This window comes from Engystomops pustulosus, chromosome 3 (assembly GCF_040894005.1).
Source record: "Engystomops pustulosus chromosome 3, aEngPut4.maternal, whole genome shotgun sequence".
NCBI lineage: Eukaryota > Metazoa > Chordata > Amphibia > Anura > Leptodactylidae > Engystomops > Engystomops pustulosus.
In genome coordinates, this window is record NC_092413.1 from 8,946,003 (window position 1) to 8,960,823 (window position 14,821).

Sequence of the window (14,821 nt, forward strand, 5' to 3'; positions counted from 1 at the left end):
CAAAAGACCCCCCCCCCCCTTCACAGAGTCTAAAGTTTAGACCCCTTAAAAAAGACCCTATCTAACTCCCCCTTCATAAAGATCATAGGCCGAAACCCCCGAAATAAGACAAGGCACAAGTCTCACAAGCAGTGAATACTCATATATAAGGAAAGATAAGAGAGACCCCTAATGACGTGGATATCCAGAGGGGTCTCTGAGGAGATGAGATAAGATTTGTCTTTCATACAAACGTACGGCAGGTAAATAATGATGTGTGACATCAGCTACGAGACCCCCAGGGATTGTGCAGCTCTGCCCCTACACCTGGAGGGTACATATAGGTAGGTGGGTCATATAGGACCCCCAGAAGCCATGTCTGGATGTCTGCTGTGACATTCTGTACCGCTCCTGACGTAGTGATGTCACGGCCTGGGAAGGGCTCGTCGGGCACATGCACCCCCGACACGGGCCCTGTCCATAGACACTGAGGAGAGCAGCGAGACTAAGGGCGCGTTCACACGTTGCGTTTTGACCTGCGTTTTTATTGCGTTTGAAACGCATACAGCCGCTGAGGAGAAGTGATTTGCCTAATGACATTACTGTGTACATTTGTTAACACAATGTTAATGCATGCGTTAACATCGCGTTTACAACCCGTTTTGTAAACGGGAACGTTAACAGTAATGTGATTAGGCAAATCACCTCTTCTCAGCTGCTGTGATTCGTTTTAAAAACGCAATGAAAACGCAACCAAAGTGCAACATGTGAACGAGCCCTTAAAGGGGTGATGAGGGACCCTGCACCCAATGTGCGTGTGACGTCTATATAATCCCCACTATGGAAGGAGCTTCCCTTGTGTCTTATTTGGGACAGCACTCCTTCCCTTTTCAGACAAGGGCAACCCAAATCTGACAAGGAACTGCTCATGTGATGAACAGCATAGAAATTTCTATCACAAAATCCTAGTAACTTATGTCCATTGCATAAATAGCTCAAACATCTCACTCCTAGAGGGTTGGTAAACGCCATAGTGTGCACAGAGTCATAAAACAAACGTCAGTTAACCATACCCTTAACCAATCAGGTCTCTTTTACCATTAAAGAACAGGGAAAGGAAAACATAAAAGCTGCAACCTGATTGGTTGCTGTCCGCACAGCTGACCCGGCTGCGCATGGCTACAATGTTGACGTTCCTCCTCCTGTGGGCGGTGCTTCATGACGTCTCGAACGAGCTCTGCAGCAGTATACAGATAGGCGGAGCTGAGTACGTGTTATTGACGGGATGCGTAATGAAGAGGGCGGGATTTAGAGCCTCCACAATGGCGGCCGTCCTCAGGGGGAGGCGGTGCCGTTAGGAGTGATTGGTTCGCAGTGCGGAGAGGGCGCGGCACACCGCATGACGTCACCAGTGAACTGCAGAAGAGCTGGGGTAGGCGGGACTGCCTCGTGTGATGGACAGGTGGAGTAGGGAAGAGGGCGGGGCTTAGGATTGCTTAGTTTATCGAAGCTCCGAGACTCTCCGCCAGCCCCGGCAGCTGATCCGCCAGAGCCCGGGACCAGGTGAGGGAGGGAGCCGGGGGAGCTCCGGGGATCAGGGCCCAGGACGGAGCGAGGGAGAGCGCGGGTTATCTACGTCTTTATGGAGGTCCCCGGGCCCGACCGGCCGACACGTCACCGACTCCAGTGTGACGTCATGTCTGGCGGGACAACCTGTTACTACTCAGCTGACCCTCCAAAATACTCCCCATCCAGGGAAGATACCCCCTCCTGTACTATCTGCCCCGCATAATACCCCCTCCTGTACTATCTGCCCCTCATAATACCCCCTCCTGTACTATCTGCCCCGCATAATACCCCCTCCTGTACCATCTGCCCCGCATAATACCCCCTCCTGTACTATCTGCCCCGCATAATACCCCCTCCTGTACTATCTGCCCCGCATAATACCCCCTCCTGTACTATCTGCCCCGCATAATACCCCCTCCTGTACTATCTGCCCCGCATAATACCCCCTCCTGTACTATCTGCCCCGCATAATACCCCCTCCTGTACTATCTGCCCCGCATAATACCCCCTCCTGTACTATCTGCCCCGCATAATACCCCCTCCTGTACTATCTGCCCCGCATAATACCCCCTCCTGTACTATCTGCCCCGCATAATACCCCCTCCTGTACTATCTGCCCCGCATAATACCCCCTCCTGTACTATCTGCCCCGCATAATACCCCCTCCTGTACCATCTGCCCCGCATAATACCCCCTCCTGTACTATCTGCCCCGCATAATACCCCCTCCTGTACTATCTGCCCCGCATAATACCCCCTCCTGTACTATCTGCCCCTCATAATACCCCCTCCTGTACCATCTGCCCCGCATAATACCCCCTCCTGTACCATCTGCCCCGCATAATACCCCCTCCTGTACTATCTGCCCCGCATAATACCCCCTCCTGTACTATCTGCCCCGCATAATACCCCCTCCTGTACTATCTGCCCCGCATAATACCCCCTCCTGTACTATCTGCCCCGCATAATACCCCCTCCTGTACTATCTGCCCCGCATAATACCCCCTCCTGTACTATCTGCCCCGCATAATACCCCCTCCTGTACTATCTGCCCCGCATAATACCCCCTCCTGTACTATCTGCCCCGCATAATACCCCCTCCTGTACTATCTGCCCCGCATAATACCCCCTCCTGTACTATCTGCCCCGCATAATACCCCCTCCTGTACTATCTGCCCCGCATAATACCCCCTCCTGTACTATCTGCCCCGCATAATACCCCCTCCTGTACTATCTGCCCCGCATAATACCCCCTCCTGTACTATCTGCCCCGCATAATACCCCCTCCTGTACTATCTGCCCCGCATAATACCCCCTCCTGTACTATCTGCCCCGCATAATACCCCCTCCTGTACTATCTGCCCCGCATAATACCCCCTCCTGTACTATCTGCCCCGCATAATACCCCCTCCTGTACTATCTGCCCCGCATAATACCCCCTCCTGTACTATCTGCCCCGCATAATACCCCCTCCTGTACTATCTGCCCCGCATAATACCCCCTCCTGTACTATCTGCCCCGCATAATACCCCCTCCTGTACTATCTGCCCCGCATAATACCCCCTCCTGTACCATCTGCCCCGCATAATACCCCCTCCTGTACCATCTGCCCCGCATAATACCCCCTCCTGTACCATCTGCCCCGCATAATACCCCCTCCTGTACCATCTGCCCCGCATAATACCCCCTCCTGTACCATCTGCCCCGCATAATACCCCCTCCTGTACCATCTGCCCCGCATAATACCCCCTCCTGTACCATCTGCCCCGCATAATACCCCCTCCTGTACCATCTGCCCCGCATAATACCCCCTCCTGTACCATCTGCCCCGCATAATACCCCCTCCTGTACCATCTGCCCCGCATAATACCCCCTCCTGTACTATTTATATACATCTCTGCAGCTGCTCTCTGTCCCTATGTGTCACCTATAGGCAGTGGGGGAGGGGCATCAGCTGTGGGGGAGGGGGCGGAGCTGTGTATGTGATGTCATCAGTCCCCATGTGTCACCACATTCCTGCACAGTCATTACATACAGATGTAGCAGAGCTGAGTGTGTCCTGTACAGTCATTATATACACAGATGTAGCAGAGCTGAGTGTGTCCTGTACAGTCATTACATACAGATGTAGCAGAGCTGAGTGTGTCCTGTACAGTCATTATATACACAGATGTAGCAGAGCTGAGTGTGTCCTGCACAGTCATTATACACACAGATGTAGCAGAGCTGAGTGTGTCCTGTACAGTCATTATACACACAGATGTAGCAGAGCTGAGTGTGTCCTGCACAGTCATTATACATACAGATGTAGCAGGGCTGAGTGTGTCCTGCACAGTCATTATACACAGATGTAGCAGAGCTGAGTGTGTCCTGTACAGTCATTATATACACAGATGTAGCAGAGCTGAGTGTGTCCTGTACAGTCATTATATACACAGATGTAGCAGAGCTGAGTGTGTCCTGTACAGTCATTATATACACAGATGTAGCAGAGCTGAGTGTGTCCTGTACAGTCATTATACACACAGATGTAGCAGAGCTGAGTGTGTCCTGTACAGTCATTATATACACAGATGTAGCAGAGCTGAGTGTGTCCTGTACAGTCATTACATACAGATGTAGAAGAGCTGAGTGTGTCCTGAACAGTCATTATATACACAGATGTAGCAGAGCTGAGTGTGTCCTGTACAGTCATTATATACACAGATGTAGCAGAGCTGAGTGTGTCCTGTACAGTTATTATACACACAGATGTAGCAGGGCTGAGTGTGTCCTGTACAGTCATTATACACACAGATGTAGCAGAGCTGAGTGTGTCCTGTACAGTCATTATACACACAGATGTAGCAGAGCTGAGTGTGTCCTGTACAGTCATTATACATACAGATGTAGCAGTGCTGAGTGTGTCCTGTACAGTCATTATACACACAGATGTAGCAGTGCTGAGTGTGTCCTGACACATTACACACAGATGCAGCAGAGCTGAGTGTGTCCTGTACAGTCATTATATACACAGATGTAGCAGAGCTGAGTGTGTCCTGACACATTACACACAGATGCAGCAGAGCTGAGTGTGTCCTGTACAGTCATTATACACACAGATGCAGCAGAGCTGAGTGTGTCCTGTACAGTCATTATACACACAGATGCAGCAGAGCTGAGTGTGTCCTGTGGAAATGATAAACCTAATATACCGCAGAGACCTGGAATTTATTGCAGGACTTGAATCCCAGAGCCGTGGTGAGGACTGACATGTCAGAGGCTGCGGACCCTTCCCCCACCCGCGGTGTCGCCCTCTTGTGGCCTAAAATTCTCATAGTTGTTTTGTAGTTAATAAAACACCCGAGACGATGGGCAGAATCTTCCTGGACCACATCGGAGGGACCCGCCTGTTCTCCTGCGCCAACTGCGACACCATCCTGACCAACCGCTCCGAGCTCATCTCCACCCGCTTCACCGGCGCCACCGGGAGGGCCTTCCTCTTCAATAAGGTGGGTACCGGGGGCGGGCAGCACCAGGGTGATGGATAATACACACACTGATACATTGTAACGGATGAGGTCACATGATGTGATGGCACAGTGAGGCCACTAGGTGCTAGGAATATGATTGGGAGCCCCCTCTGGGCGCCAGGGCCGGGAGGGATTGGGAGCCCCCCCTGGGCGCCAGGGCCGGGAGGGATTGGGAGCCCCCCTGGGCGCCAGGGCCGGGAGGGATTGGGAGCCCCCTCTGGGCGCCAGGGCCGGGAGGGATTGGGAGCCCCCTCTGGGCGCCAGGGCCGGGAGGGATTGGGAGCCCCCTCTGGGCGCCAGGGCCGGGAGGGATTGGGAGCCCCCTCTGGGCGCCAGGGCCGGGAGGGATTGGGAGCCCCCCCTGGGCGCCAGGGCCGGGAGGGATTGGGAGCCCCCCCTGGGCGCCAGGGCCGGGAGGGATTGGGAGCCCCCCCTGGGCGCCAGGGCCGGGAGGGATTGGGAGCCCCCCCTGGGCGCCAGGGCCGGGAGGGATTGGGAGCCCCCCCTGGGCGCCAGGGCCGGGAGGGATTGGGAGCCCCCCCTGGGCGCCAGGGCCGGGAGGGATTGGGAGCCCCCCCTGGGCGCCAGGGCCGGGAGGGATTGGGAGCCCCCCCTGGGCGCCAGGGCCGGGAGGGATTGGGAGCCCCCCCTGGGCGCCAGGGCCGGGAGGGATTGGGAGCCCCCCCTGGGCGCCAGGGCCGGGAGGGATTGGGAGCCCCCCCTGGGCGCCAGGGCCGGGAGGGATTGGGAGCCCCCCCTGGGCGCCAGGGCCGGGAGGGATTGGGAGCCCCCCTGGGCGCCAGGGCCGGGAGGGATTGGGAGCCCCCCCTGGGCGCCAGGGCCGGGAGGGATTGGGAGCCCCCCCTGGGCGCCAGGGCCGGGAGGGATTGGGAGCCCCCCCTGGGCGCCAGGGCCGGGAGGGATTGGGAGCCCCCTCTGGGCGCCAGGGCCGGGAGGGATTGGGAGCCCCCTCTGGGCGCCAGGGCCGGGAGGGTTTGGGAGTCCCCTCTGGGCGCCAGGGCCGGGAGGGATTGGGAGCCCCCTCTGGGCGCCAGGGCCGGGAGGGATTGGGAGCCCCCTCTGGGCGCCAGGGCCGGGAGGGATTGGGAGCCCCCTCTGGGCGCCAGGGCCGGGAGGGATTGGGAGCCCCCTCTGGGCGCCAGGGCCGGGAGGGATTGGGAGCCCCCTCTGGGCGCCAGGGCCGGGAGGGATTGGGAGCCCCCTCTGGGCGCCAGGGCCGGGAGGGATTGGGAGCCCCCTCTGGGCGCCAGGGCCGGGAGGGATTGGGAGCCCCCCCTGGGCGCCAGGGCCGGGAGGGATTGGGAGCCCCCCCTGGGCGCCAGGGCCGGGAGGGATTGGGAGCCCCCCCTGGGCGCCAGGGCCGGGAGGGATTGGGAGCCCCCCCTGGGCGCCAGGGCCGGGAGGGATGGGAGCCCCCTCTGGGCGCCAGGGTACAATGGATCTAGTTAAAAATCCTCATAGAATCCTCAAGGTGCCAGGGATACAATTGTGAACCCACGGGGCACCAGGTCTATTACCATTAGGTACTTGGGATACTACCACTAGGTGCCAGGGCTATGACTATGAAGCCACTAGGCACCAGGGATACAATTATTACACCGCTAGATGTTACGGATATGATCATGGATTTGCCGGGCACCAGGGATACAACTAGGAAACCTCCGGGCACCACATTGTGATCTCGCCAGGTGCCAGGATACCCCAGACATATAATCATTACCACACTGGGTGATCTCCTTCCCTTGTGCCTCCGCAGGTGGTGAACCTCCAGTACAGCGAGGTGCAGGACCGGGTGATGCTCACCGGGCGCCACATGGTGCGGGACGTCAGCTGTAAGAACTGTAACAGCAAACTGGGCTGGATCTACGAGTTTGCCACGGAGGACAGCCAGCGCTACAAGGAGGGGCGCGTCATCCTGGAGCGGGCCCTGGTGCGGGAGAGCGAAGGCTTTGAGGAACACGTCCCCTCCGACAACTCCTGAAGCGCCGCGCCCGCTCCTCCATGTTTTTGTAGTCCCTTCTTGAGGTTCCAACCATGCGACGATCTCTACAGCGTAAAATCCGTACATCGAGGAACGACAAGCGATCTGCACGCGGACATTGATATTCCACCAATGCCGTCTTGGCATGTGGCCCCTCCCACTCACGGGCTGAGCTGTCGCCCCATCCTCCTCCCTCCATGTTGATAGTTGCCTTATTCGCAGATTCTTTCGCTTTTCCACCTCGCAGATTGTTACATCTCCTCCAGCAGGAGGCGCTGTGTGTGTGTGTCAGGTCCAGTGTTTGCTGCTGTTTGTGCTGGTCACTGATCATTGGGCAGGTCGGGGGTTAACGGGGCAGTCAGATGTTTTTTTTGGGGAGGTTTTATTTGGGGGTGGGGGGGGGGGTGACATCTATCAATCTCCAGCATAAAACCCGGTTACCTTCACGAGTCTGATGTGATGCAGGTGGTCTGTGAAAAAAAAAATCTTAAAAAAAAAAATTAAATACAAAAAAAAAATTTGAAAAAATAAAACAAAACATTCTACTTTTTGCAATGCACCAAGTGGTTAGTTTTCTGTATGTGATGTAGAAGTTACCGGAGTGTAATAAAGTATAATGTGTTTTTTTTCCATCTTGCCCCGTGTGATGCGTCTCCGTGTGTCGGGGGCCGGAGGGAAGAAACATGGTGCCTATAGACGGGGGAGGAGTCACATCACTATGACCACACCCACTCAGACTGTATAGGGGATTGTCATAGGAAGTCCCCAGTGTCACGGATCCAGGGGGGTGGGGGACTGTAACAATAATGTACTGAATAATGTTTGTTTAGTGGTTGATGAACTTGTTCTCCTCCATCAGATCGTCCTCCATGGATGACCCCAAATCTGACCTCATTATTATAAGATGGGAGAACAGGTTCTCTACACTGCTGGGTGGTGACCTCTACAACCATGAACTCAGAGGATAGCAAACTACAACATAAAGCCGTGTACAGAGAGAACACACATCCAGTGTTCCTGATCACTCTAGCAGATCTGAGAGGATGGCAGACATTCCTCCGCCTCTGATCTGCAGGGGAGGAGCTTTACTGCTGAGCATGTACATAATGTGCATCCACATCTCAACTAACAGCCAACCTCCTTACATTAGGAACAGAACAGAATTTTATAGGTCAGTGATGGCGAACCTTTTAGAGCCTGAGTGCCCAAACTTCAACCAAAAGCCCCTTATTTATTGCAAAGTGCCAGCACAGCAATCTAAGCAGTAATTTATTTCTCCTTGTTTTTTTGGCAACTTTCACTCGTTCAGCCTCCTAAAGACACCAACGCAGTTGAAAGGAGGAAGGCAAATCCGTCTATCATTGTAGGAAGATTCTGTAGGAAGATTCTTTGAGTTCTGTCTGGTGAACTTCATGCTGGGGTCATGGCCTGGGTGCCCACAGAGAGGGCTCCGAGTGCCGCCTCTGGCACCTGTGCCATAGGTTCGCCACCACTGTTATAGGTCATTCCATCATTTCCACAGATTCTGATTAAATATTTAGCACATCCTGCAGTGACCTAATTGTAACAATTTACTAAATTTTTGGAGTCGGCCCATTTTACTTGGACTCCCCAACCCTGTATGGGACCACCCCAATCCAGGTACTCAGTGGTCAGCACACGTGGACGCACTGAAGATTGTGTGTCTTCAGACGCCTCTAGTGTCACCCGCCATGTTTATGAGCCTTTCCCCTGAGGTCCAGGCTGTTGGAGGAGGTTCTGGTGAATGTGACGGGCTGGATGGGTAGCGCCACATCTCACTATGTACATCAAATAGAACAATAAAGGGGTTGTAACAATTTTTATTGTTATCCACCCCCCTATTGGCTTTCATGACCAGTGTCACCAGGGCAAGAGACCCCTGACTCTTCTGGCCCAGCTGGGACAAGGGGTGAGATCTGACCGGTTGTTAATATCTATCCTAGCAGGGTAGAAGCGGGTGGTGACTATAGGTTACAGGGGGCAGTCACAGTGACTGCTGGATATTTAGGGGCAGGCATTTTTTAGCTACTGGGGGAAGGCCCTCAGACTACTTTCTACTGGAGGAAGGTACCATTACTACTGGCTACTGTTGGGCAAGCACTGTGACTATTTGCTACTGGGGAAAGGCACTGTGACTGTTGCTTACAGTGGGACAGGTGCTATCAATTTCGGCTTGTGTTGAGCAGGCGCTGTGACTACTAGCTACTGTGAGAGCAAGTAATATGACTATTGGCTACTGTGACTACAGGCTTATGGAAGCAGGCACTGTGACTATTGGCTACTGTAGGACAGGCGCTGGCACCAGGGCCGGATTAAAGGAGGGGCTCCTGGGGCTCGAGCCCCGGGGCCCCCACCACTTTCACTTTTTAAGGGGCCCCCACCAGTTTCCATCTGTCTCTGTGTGCAAGGTGCTGCGGCCCGTGGCTGCCCGCAACAAACATAGAGGTAGTCAGTGAGACACAGCTGCCTTCGCTGGGGGGAGATCGCCGAGATCGCCATTTTCTACAGCGGACTGGCAACTAAAGTCTACATCGAGCTGGTAGTTGTATACTAAAGGGGTCTGGCAGGCAATATACTACAGGGGTCTGGCAGGCTACATGCTACACGGGGCTGGCAAGCTACATACTACAGGGGGTTGGCAAGCTATATATCTCCAAAAACATTGTTGGAAGGGCCCCCACCACCCTTAATCTGGCCCTGGCTGGCACCATTGCCCACTGAGAGCAGGTGTTGTCACTATTGTCTACTGGGGCAGGGAATATGGCTATTGGGTATTATGGGTCAAGCACTGTGACTATTGGCTACTGTGGGGCAGGCACTGTGACTATTGGCTACTGTGTGGGGGAACTGTGACTATATTAGCCACTATGTAGAGGCCCGGTGACCATATTGGCTACTGTGTGGTAGCACCTTTATTGACTTATAAGGAGGCCTTGTTACATAACTATATATGGCTACTGCGGGGGCATTGTTACTATGCAGTGGGTTGCAACTGTTACTATATGGGCTACTGTGGGGGACATACAGTTGAAACACAGATTATGTTTTTCTCACTACCTGACAAGAAATCAGCATTAACCCTTCCTATTTTAGGTCAGTTAGGAACCAATAATTTTTATATTAAGCCAAATGCCGGAATAAAGAGAGAGAATGTTTTAATTGTTTGTAGAGAAGAACAAAACTTCTGGTATCAACTATAATTGTGATTCCTAGGAGAACAATAGAACATTATTAGGTTTATGATAAGAAGGTGGAGGAGATGATTATAAAGGGAGGAGCCTAACGCCTGCCTAATATGCTGAGACGAGTTGTGGCTGGAAGAAGCTGACGTGGCGCAAGGTAGAAGAAGATGAAGAAGTCTCCTCTTATCAAAGACATTGGGCCACATTTATTAAAGTGTTTGCGCCAGTTTTCTGTCTGAATTTGCACCGAAAAGAATGTGGAAACTTCTTGTACAAATATTTATAAAGTTTCTGCGCCAGTTTTGTGTTGCGGCTGCTCTGTGTCCAACAAGGCAAACAAAGTGCACCAAGAAAAAACGGTAGCGCAGAGGGCGCCAGATTCATGACGAACCGAACCTGCCCTACATTTCATGAATCTGGCGCCCCCTGCACACTACACAGGATTTACACCAGGTGCTGGTATTATACATGAGCTCAGAATTCTGCACTCAGTACTGAATAATAATTGATTGAATAATAATGAATGATGATTGGTTCTATGTTTATGGACTGAGCTGGGTTCTAGTGCTTCATTTATTTACTGAACTGGTGTCTGGTGCTGTATTATTTCTACTGATCTTGGTTCTGGTGCTGTATTAATTCTACTAATCTTGGTTCTGGTGCTGTATTAACCAGAGCCATAGCCAAGACCTTGTCATAAATACAGCACCAGAGCCAAGACCAAACCATAAATACAGCACCAAAGCCAAGACCTTATGATAAATACAGCACCAAGGCCAAGAGCATAACACAAATACAACACCAGAGTAAAGACCATAACATAAATACAGAACCAGAGCCAAGTGGATTCCATAAATACAGCACCAGAGCCAAGACCATACCATAAATACAGAGCCAAGTGGATTCCATAAATACAACACCAGAGCCAAGAGCCTACCATAAATACAGAACCAGAGCCAAGACTATCATAAATACAGCACCAGAGCCAAGACTGTATCATAAATACAGCACCAGAGGCAAGACCATACAATAAATACAGAACCAGAGCCAAGACTATCATAAATACAGCACCAGAGCCAAGACCATACCATAAATACAGCACCAAAACCGAAAGAATACCATAAGTACAGAACCAGAGCCAAGACAGTACTAGAGCCAATACCAAACCATAAATACAGCACCAGAGCCAAGACCATACCAGAAATACAGCACCAGAGTATTCATGACACTGTCTTGGCTCTTGGCCTTGGTGCTGTATTTATCATAAGGTCATGGCGCTGGTTCTGTATTTATGGTATTCTCTCGGTTTTGCTGCTGTATTTATGGTATGGTCTTGGCTCTGGTGCTGTATTTATGGCACAGTCTTGGCTCTGGTGCTGTATTTATGACACAGTCTTGGCTCTGGTGCTGTATTTATGACACTGTCTTGGCTCTGGTTCTGTATTTATGGTATGGTCTTGGTTCTGGTGCTGTATTTATGGTATTCTCTTGGTGCTGTTTTGGTGCTGTATTTATCATATGGTCTTGGCTCCGGTGCTGTATTTATGGTATAGTCTTGGCTCTGGTGTTGTATTAATGGTTTGATCTTGGCTCTGGTGCTGTGTTTATGGTATGGTCTTGGCTCTGGTGCTGTATTTATGATACATTCTTGGCTCTGGTGTTGTATTTATGGTATCCTCTAGGCTCTGGTGTTGTATTTATGGTATCCTCTAGGCTCTGGTGTTGTATTTATGGTATCCTCTAGGCTCTGGTTCTGTATTTATGGTATCATCTAGGCTCTGGTTATGTATTTATGGTATGGTCTTTACTCTGGTGCTGTATTTGTGTTATGCTCTTGGCTTTGATGCTATATATATGGTTTGGTCTTGGCTCTGGTGCTGTATTTATGGTATTCTCTCAACTTTGGTCCTGTACTTATGGTATGGTCTTTGCTCTGGTGCTGTATTTATGACACGGTCTTGGCTCTGGTGCTGTATTTATGGTATAGTCTTGGCTCTGGTGCTGTATTTATGTTTTTATCTTGGCTCTGGTGCTGTGTTTATGATACGTTCTTGGCTCTGGTGCTGTATTTGTGTTATGCTCTTGGCTTTGATGCTGTATTTATGGTATGGTCTTGGCTCTGGTGCTGTATTTATGGTATGGTCTTGGCTCTGGTGCTGTATTTATGGTATGGTCTTGGCTCTGGTGCTGTATTTATGGTAATGGAGCTGTGGGTAATGTTATTTTTGCGGGATGAGATGAGGTTTCTTTTTTACCATTTTGGGGACTGAATGACCTTTTAATCACTTTTTTTTAAAAAAATCTTTATACGTCACAAAATGGCAAAAATGTGGCGTTTCGGACATTTTGGGACTTTGCGATTCTTAATATGTTTATGATTTTTACTATTTATTTATTTTTATATCAGTTCTAGGGAATGAGGGGGGGGGGTTGAAATTTTTTTATTTTTTACTTTTTTTTTTAAATTCTTTTTCAGACCCCCTAGGGCAGTGATGGTGAACCTTTTGAAGACCGAGTGCCCAAACTACAACCAAAACCCACTTATTTACCATGAAGGGCCAACATGGCATTTTAAGCAGTAACTTATTCCTACCTGTTCTTCCACATCTTTCAATTGTATCAGCCCCCTGAGGCCACCAATACAGTTGAAAGAAGGAGGGCAAATTCAGACTATCATCGTAGCTTCTCTCCAGGGTCTCTCTGTAGAGGAAAAATGATTGGTCCAGCAGGAGAACCTCCAAAGATATTGCAGTTCTGTCCACACCTTCTCACTTTTCCCGCAGTTCCAAACAGCTAACAAAGTGTCGCTTTAAAATAGCGCTGAGGGCGGCATATCTTAAGTTGCCTGGGACTTGGTGGATTTGGTCCTATTTGGTGAACTCTGTACAGAGGTGATGGTCTGAGTGCCCACAGAAATGGCTCAGAGTGCCACCTCTGGCACCCGTGCCATAGGTTCGCCACCACTGTTCTAGGGGACTCCAGGTTGTCTGATTGATCCTACGATATACTTCCATACTAGCAGTACTACAGTATGGCAGTACTCGTATATGGGGATTTTATAGATCATCTGTTACGATGTGCCACCGGTCCCTGATGACGTCACGGGGAGCCATGATTTCAGGCAAGATGGCGGCCGACAGCAATCAAAGGGTTAACATATGCAGCAAACACCCCCCTTGGTGTGCCCTCTCCATGCACTCACAGCCGACATGTGACGTAGTAATAAGGCGCGTGTCAGTAAGGGGTTAAGTAGGGAAGACTCCGGACAATTCCCTGCCAGGACCCCCCCCCCCCCCACTAATACTCAGATTCCTCAAATTGTAGGTTCATATGGTGCTCAGTACAGGGGTCTTATATCTCCCCCAATCCCCATGATTATCATTGCTACAAGTTCACTAATGATCACATTTCCCACAATTTATTTTGGGTCTATTAATTTATCCGTCAGGATCCGAGATTAAATTTAGTCCAAACCTCCGGAGTCCTGATTTCCACGTATATAAAGCTCTGAGAAGAGCCAAAGACAAGACAAGAATCCAATGTCAGGGTTACAGGACCCCGGATATGGAGAGCGGGACCCGGCACTGCTGCTTGTGGACTGTGTTGCTGGAGGATGGGGACAGGTTCCTCCATGATGGACCCTAGACCACGCTGCTTCATAATTTGAGAGAATTTGCGGGCCCCTGAACCCTGGATTTTGAGTCCGGGGGATTCAGCATCCGACCTGACACACTAAATGCAGGAAATGCCCCATTATATACATGTTATGCTGCACACTGTGTATGTGTGTGCATATGCTGTATGTCTGGATATGGTACCAGACGGGACGGTGGCTCAGCGGTTAGCACTACAGCCTGGCAGCATGGTGGCTCAGTGGTTAGCACTACAGCCTGGCAGCACGGGGGCTCAGTGGTTAGCACTACAGCCTGGCAGCACGGGGGCTCAGTGGTTAGCACTACAGCCTTGCAGCATGGTGGCTCAGTGGTTAGCACTACAGCCTGGCGGCACGGTGGCTCAGTGGTTAGCACTACAGCCTGGCAGCATTGTGGCTCAGTGGTTAGCAATACAGCCTGGCAGCACGGGGGCTCAGTGGTTAGCACTACAGCCTGGCAGCACGGGGGCTCAGTGGTTAGCACTACAGCCTTGCAGCATGGTGGCTCAGTGGTTAGCACTACAGCCTGGCGGCACGGTGGCTCAGTGGTTAGCACTACAGCCTGGCAGCATTGTGGCTCAGTGGTTAGCAATACAGCCTGGCAGCACGGTGGCGCAGTGGTTAGCACTACAGCCTGGCAGCACGGGGGCTCAGTGGTTAGCACTACAGCCTTGCAGCGCTGGGGGCCTGGGTTCATGTCCCACCCAGGTCAACCTCTGCAAAGAGTTTATATGTTCTCTTTGTGTTTGCTTGGGTTTCCTCCGGGTCCTCAGATTTCTTCCCACACTCCAAAACATAATGGTAGGCTGATTAGATTGTGACCCCATTGGGGACAGGGTCCAGTTTGTCATGCTTTGTGCAGCGCTGCGTAATCTGTGTGCGCTATAAAAACAAAGAATTATTAT

General features: G+C 51.6%; 1 protein-coding gene across 3 annotated transcripts; it reads left to right on the top strand.

Annotated features, from left to right (window-relative positions):
• The first annotated feature begins 1,299 nt into the window (after positions 1-1,299).
• On the top strand, positions 1,300-7,440 carry YPEL5 (yippee like 5). 3 transcript variants are annotated; one of them, XM_072139976.1, is made up of 3 exons: positions 1,300-1,411; positions 4,878-5,038; positions 6,837-7,440. In XM_072139976.1, exons 2-3 carry the CDS (start codon positions 4,898-4,900, stop codon positions 7,059-7,061), a joined length of 366 nt encoding a protein of 121 aa, XP_071996077.1. In that variant the 5' UTR covers positions 1,300-1,411; positions 4,878-4,897; the 3' UTR covers positions 7,062-7,440. The 3 variants fall into 3 exon arrangements, with proteins under 3 accessions (XP_071996077.1, XP_071996076.1, XP_071996075.1); XM_072139975.1 differs by lacking the exon at positions 1,300-1,411 and adding an exon at positions 1,420-1,542 and having other exon boundaries at positions 4,867-5,038; XM_072139974.1 differs by lacking the exon at positions 1,300-1,411 and adding an exon at positions 1,420-1,542 and having other exon boundaries at positions 6,837-7,439.
• The last annotated feature ends 7,381 nt before the right edge of the window (positions 7,441-14,821 follow it).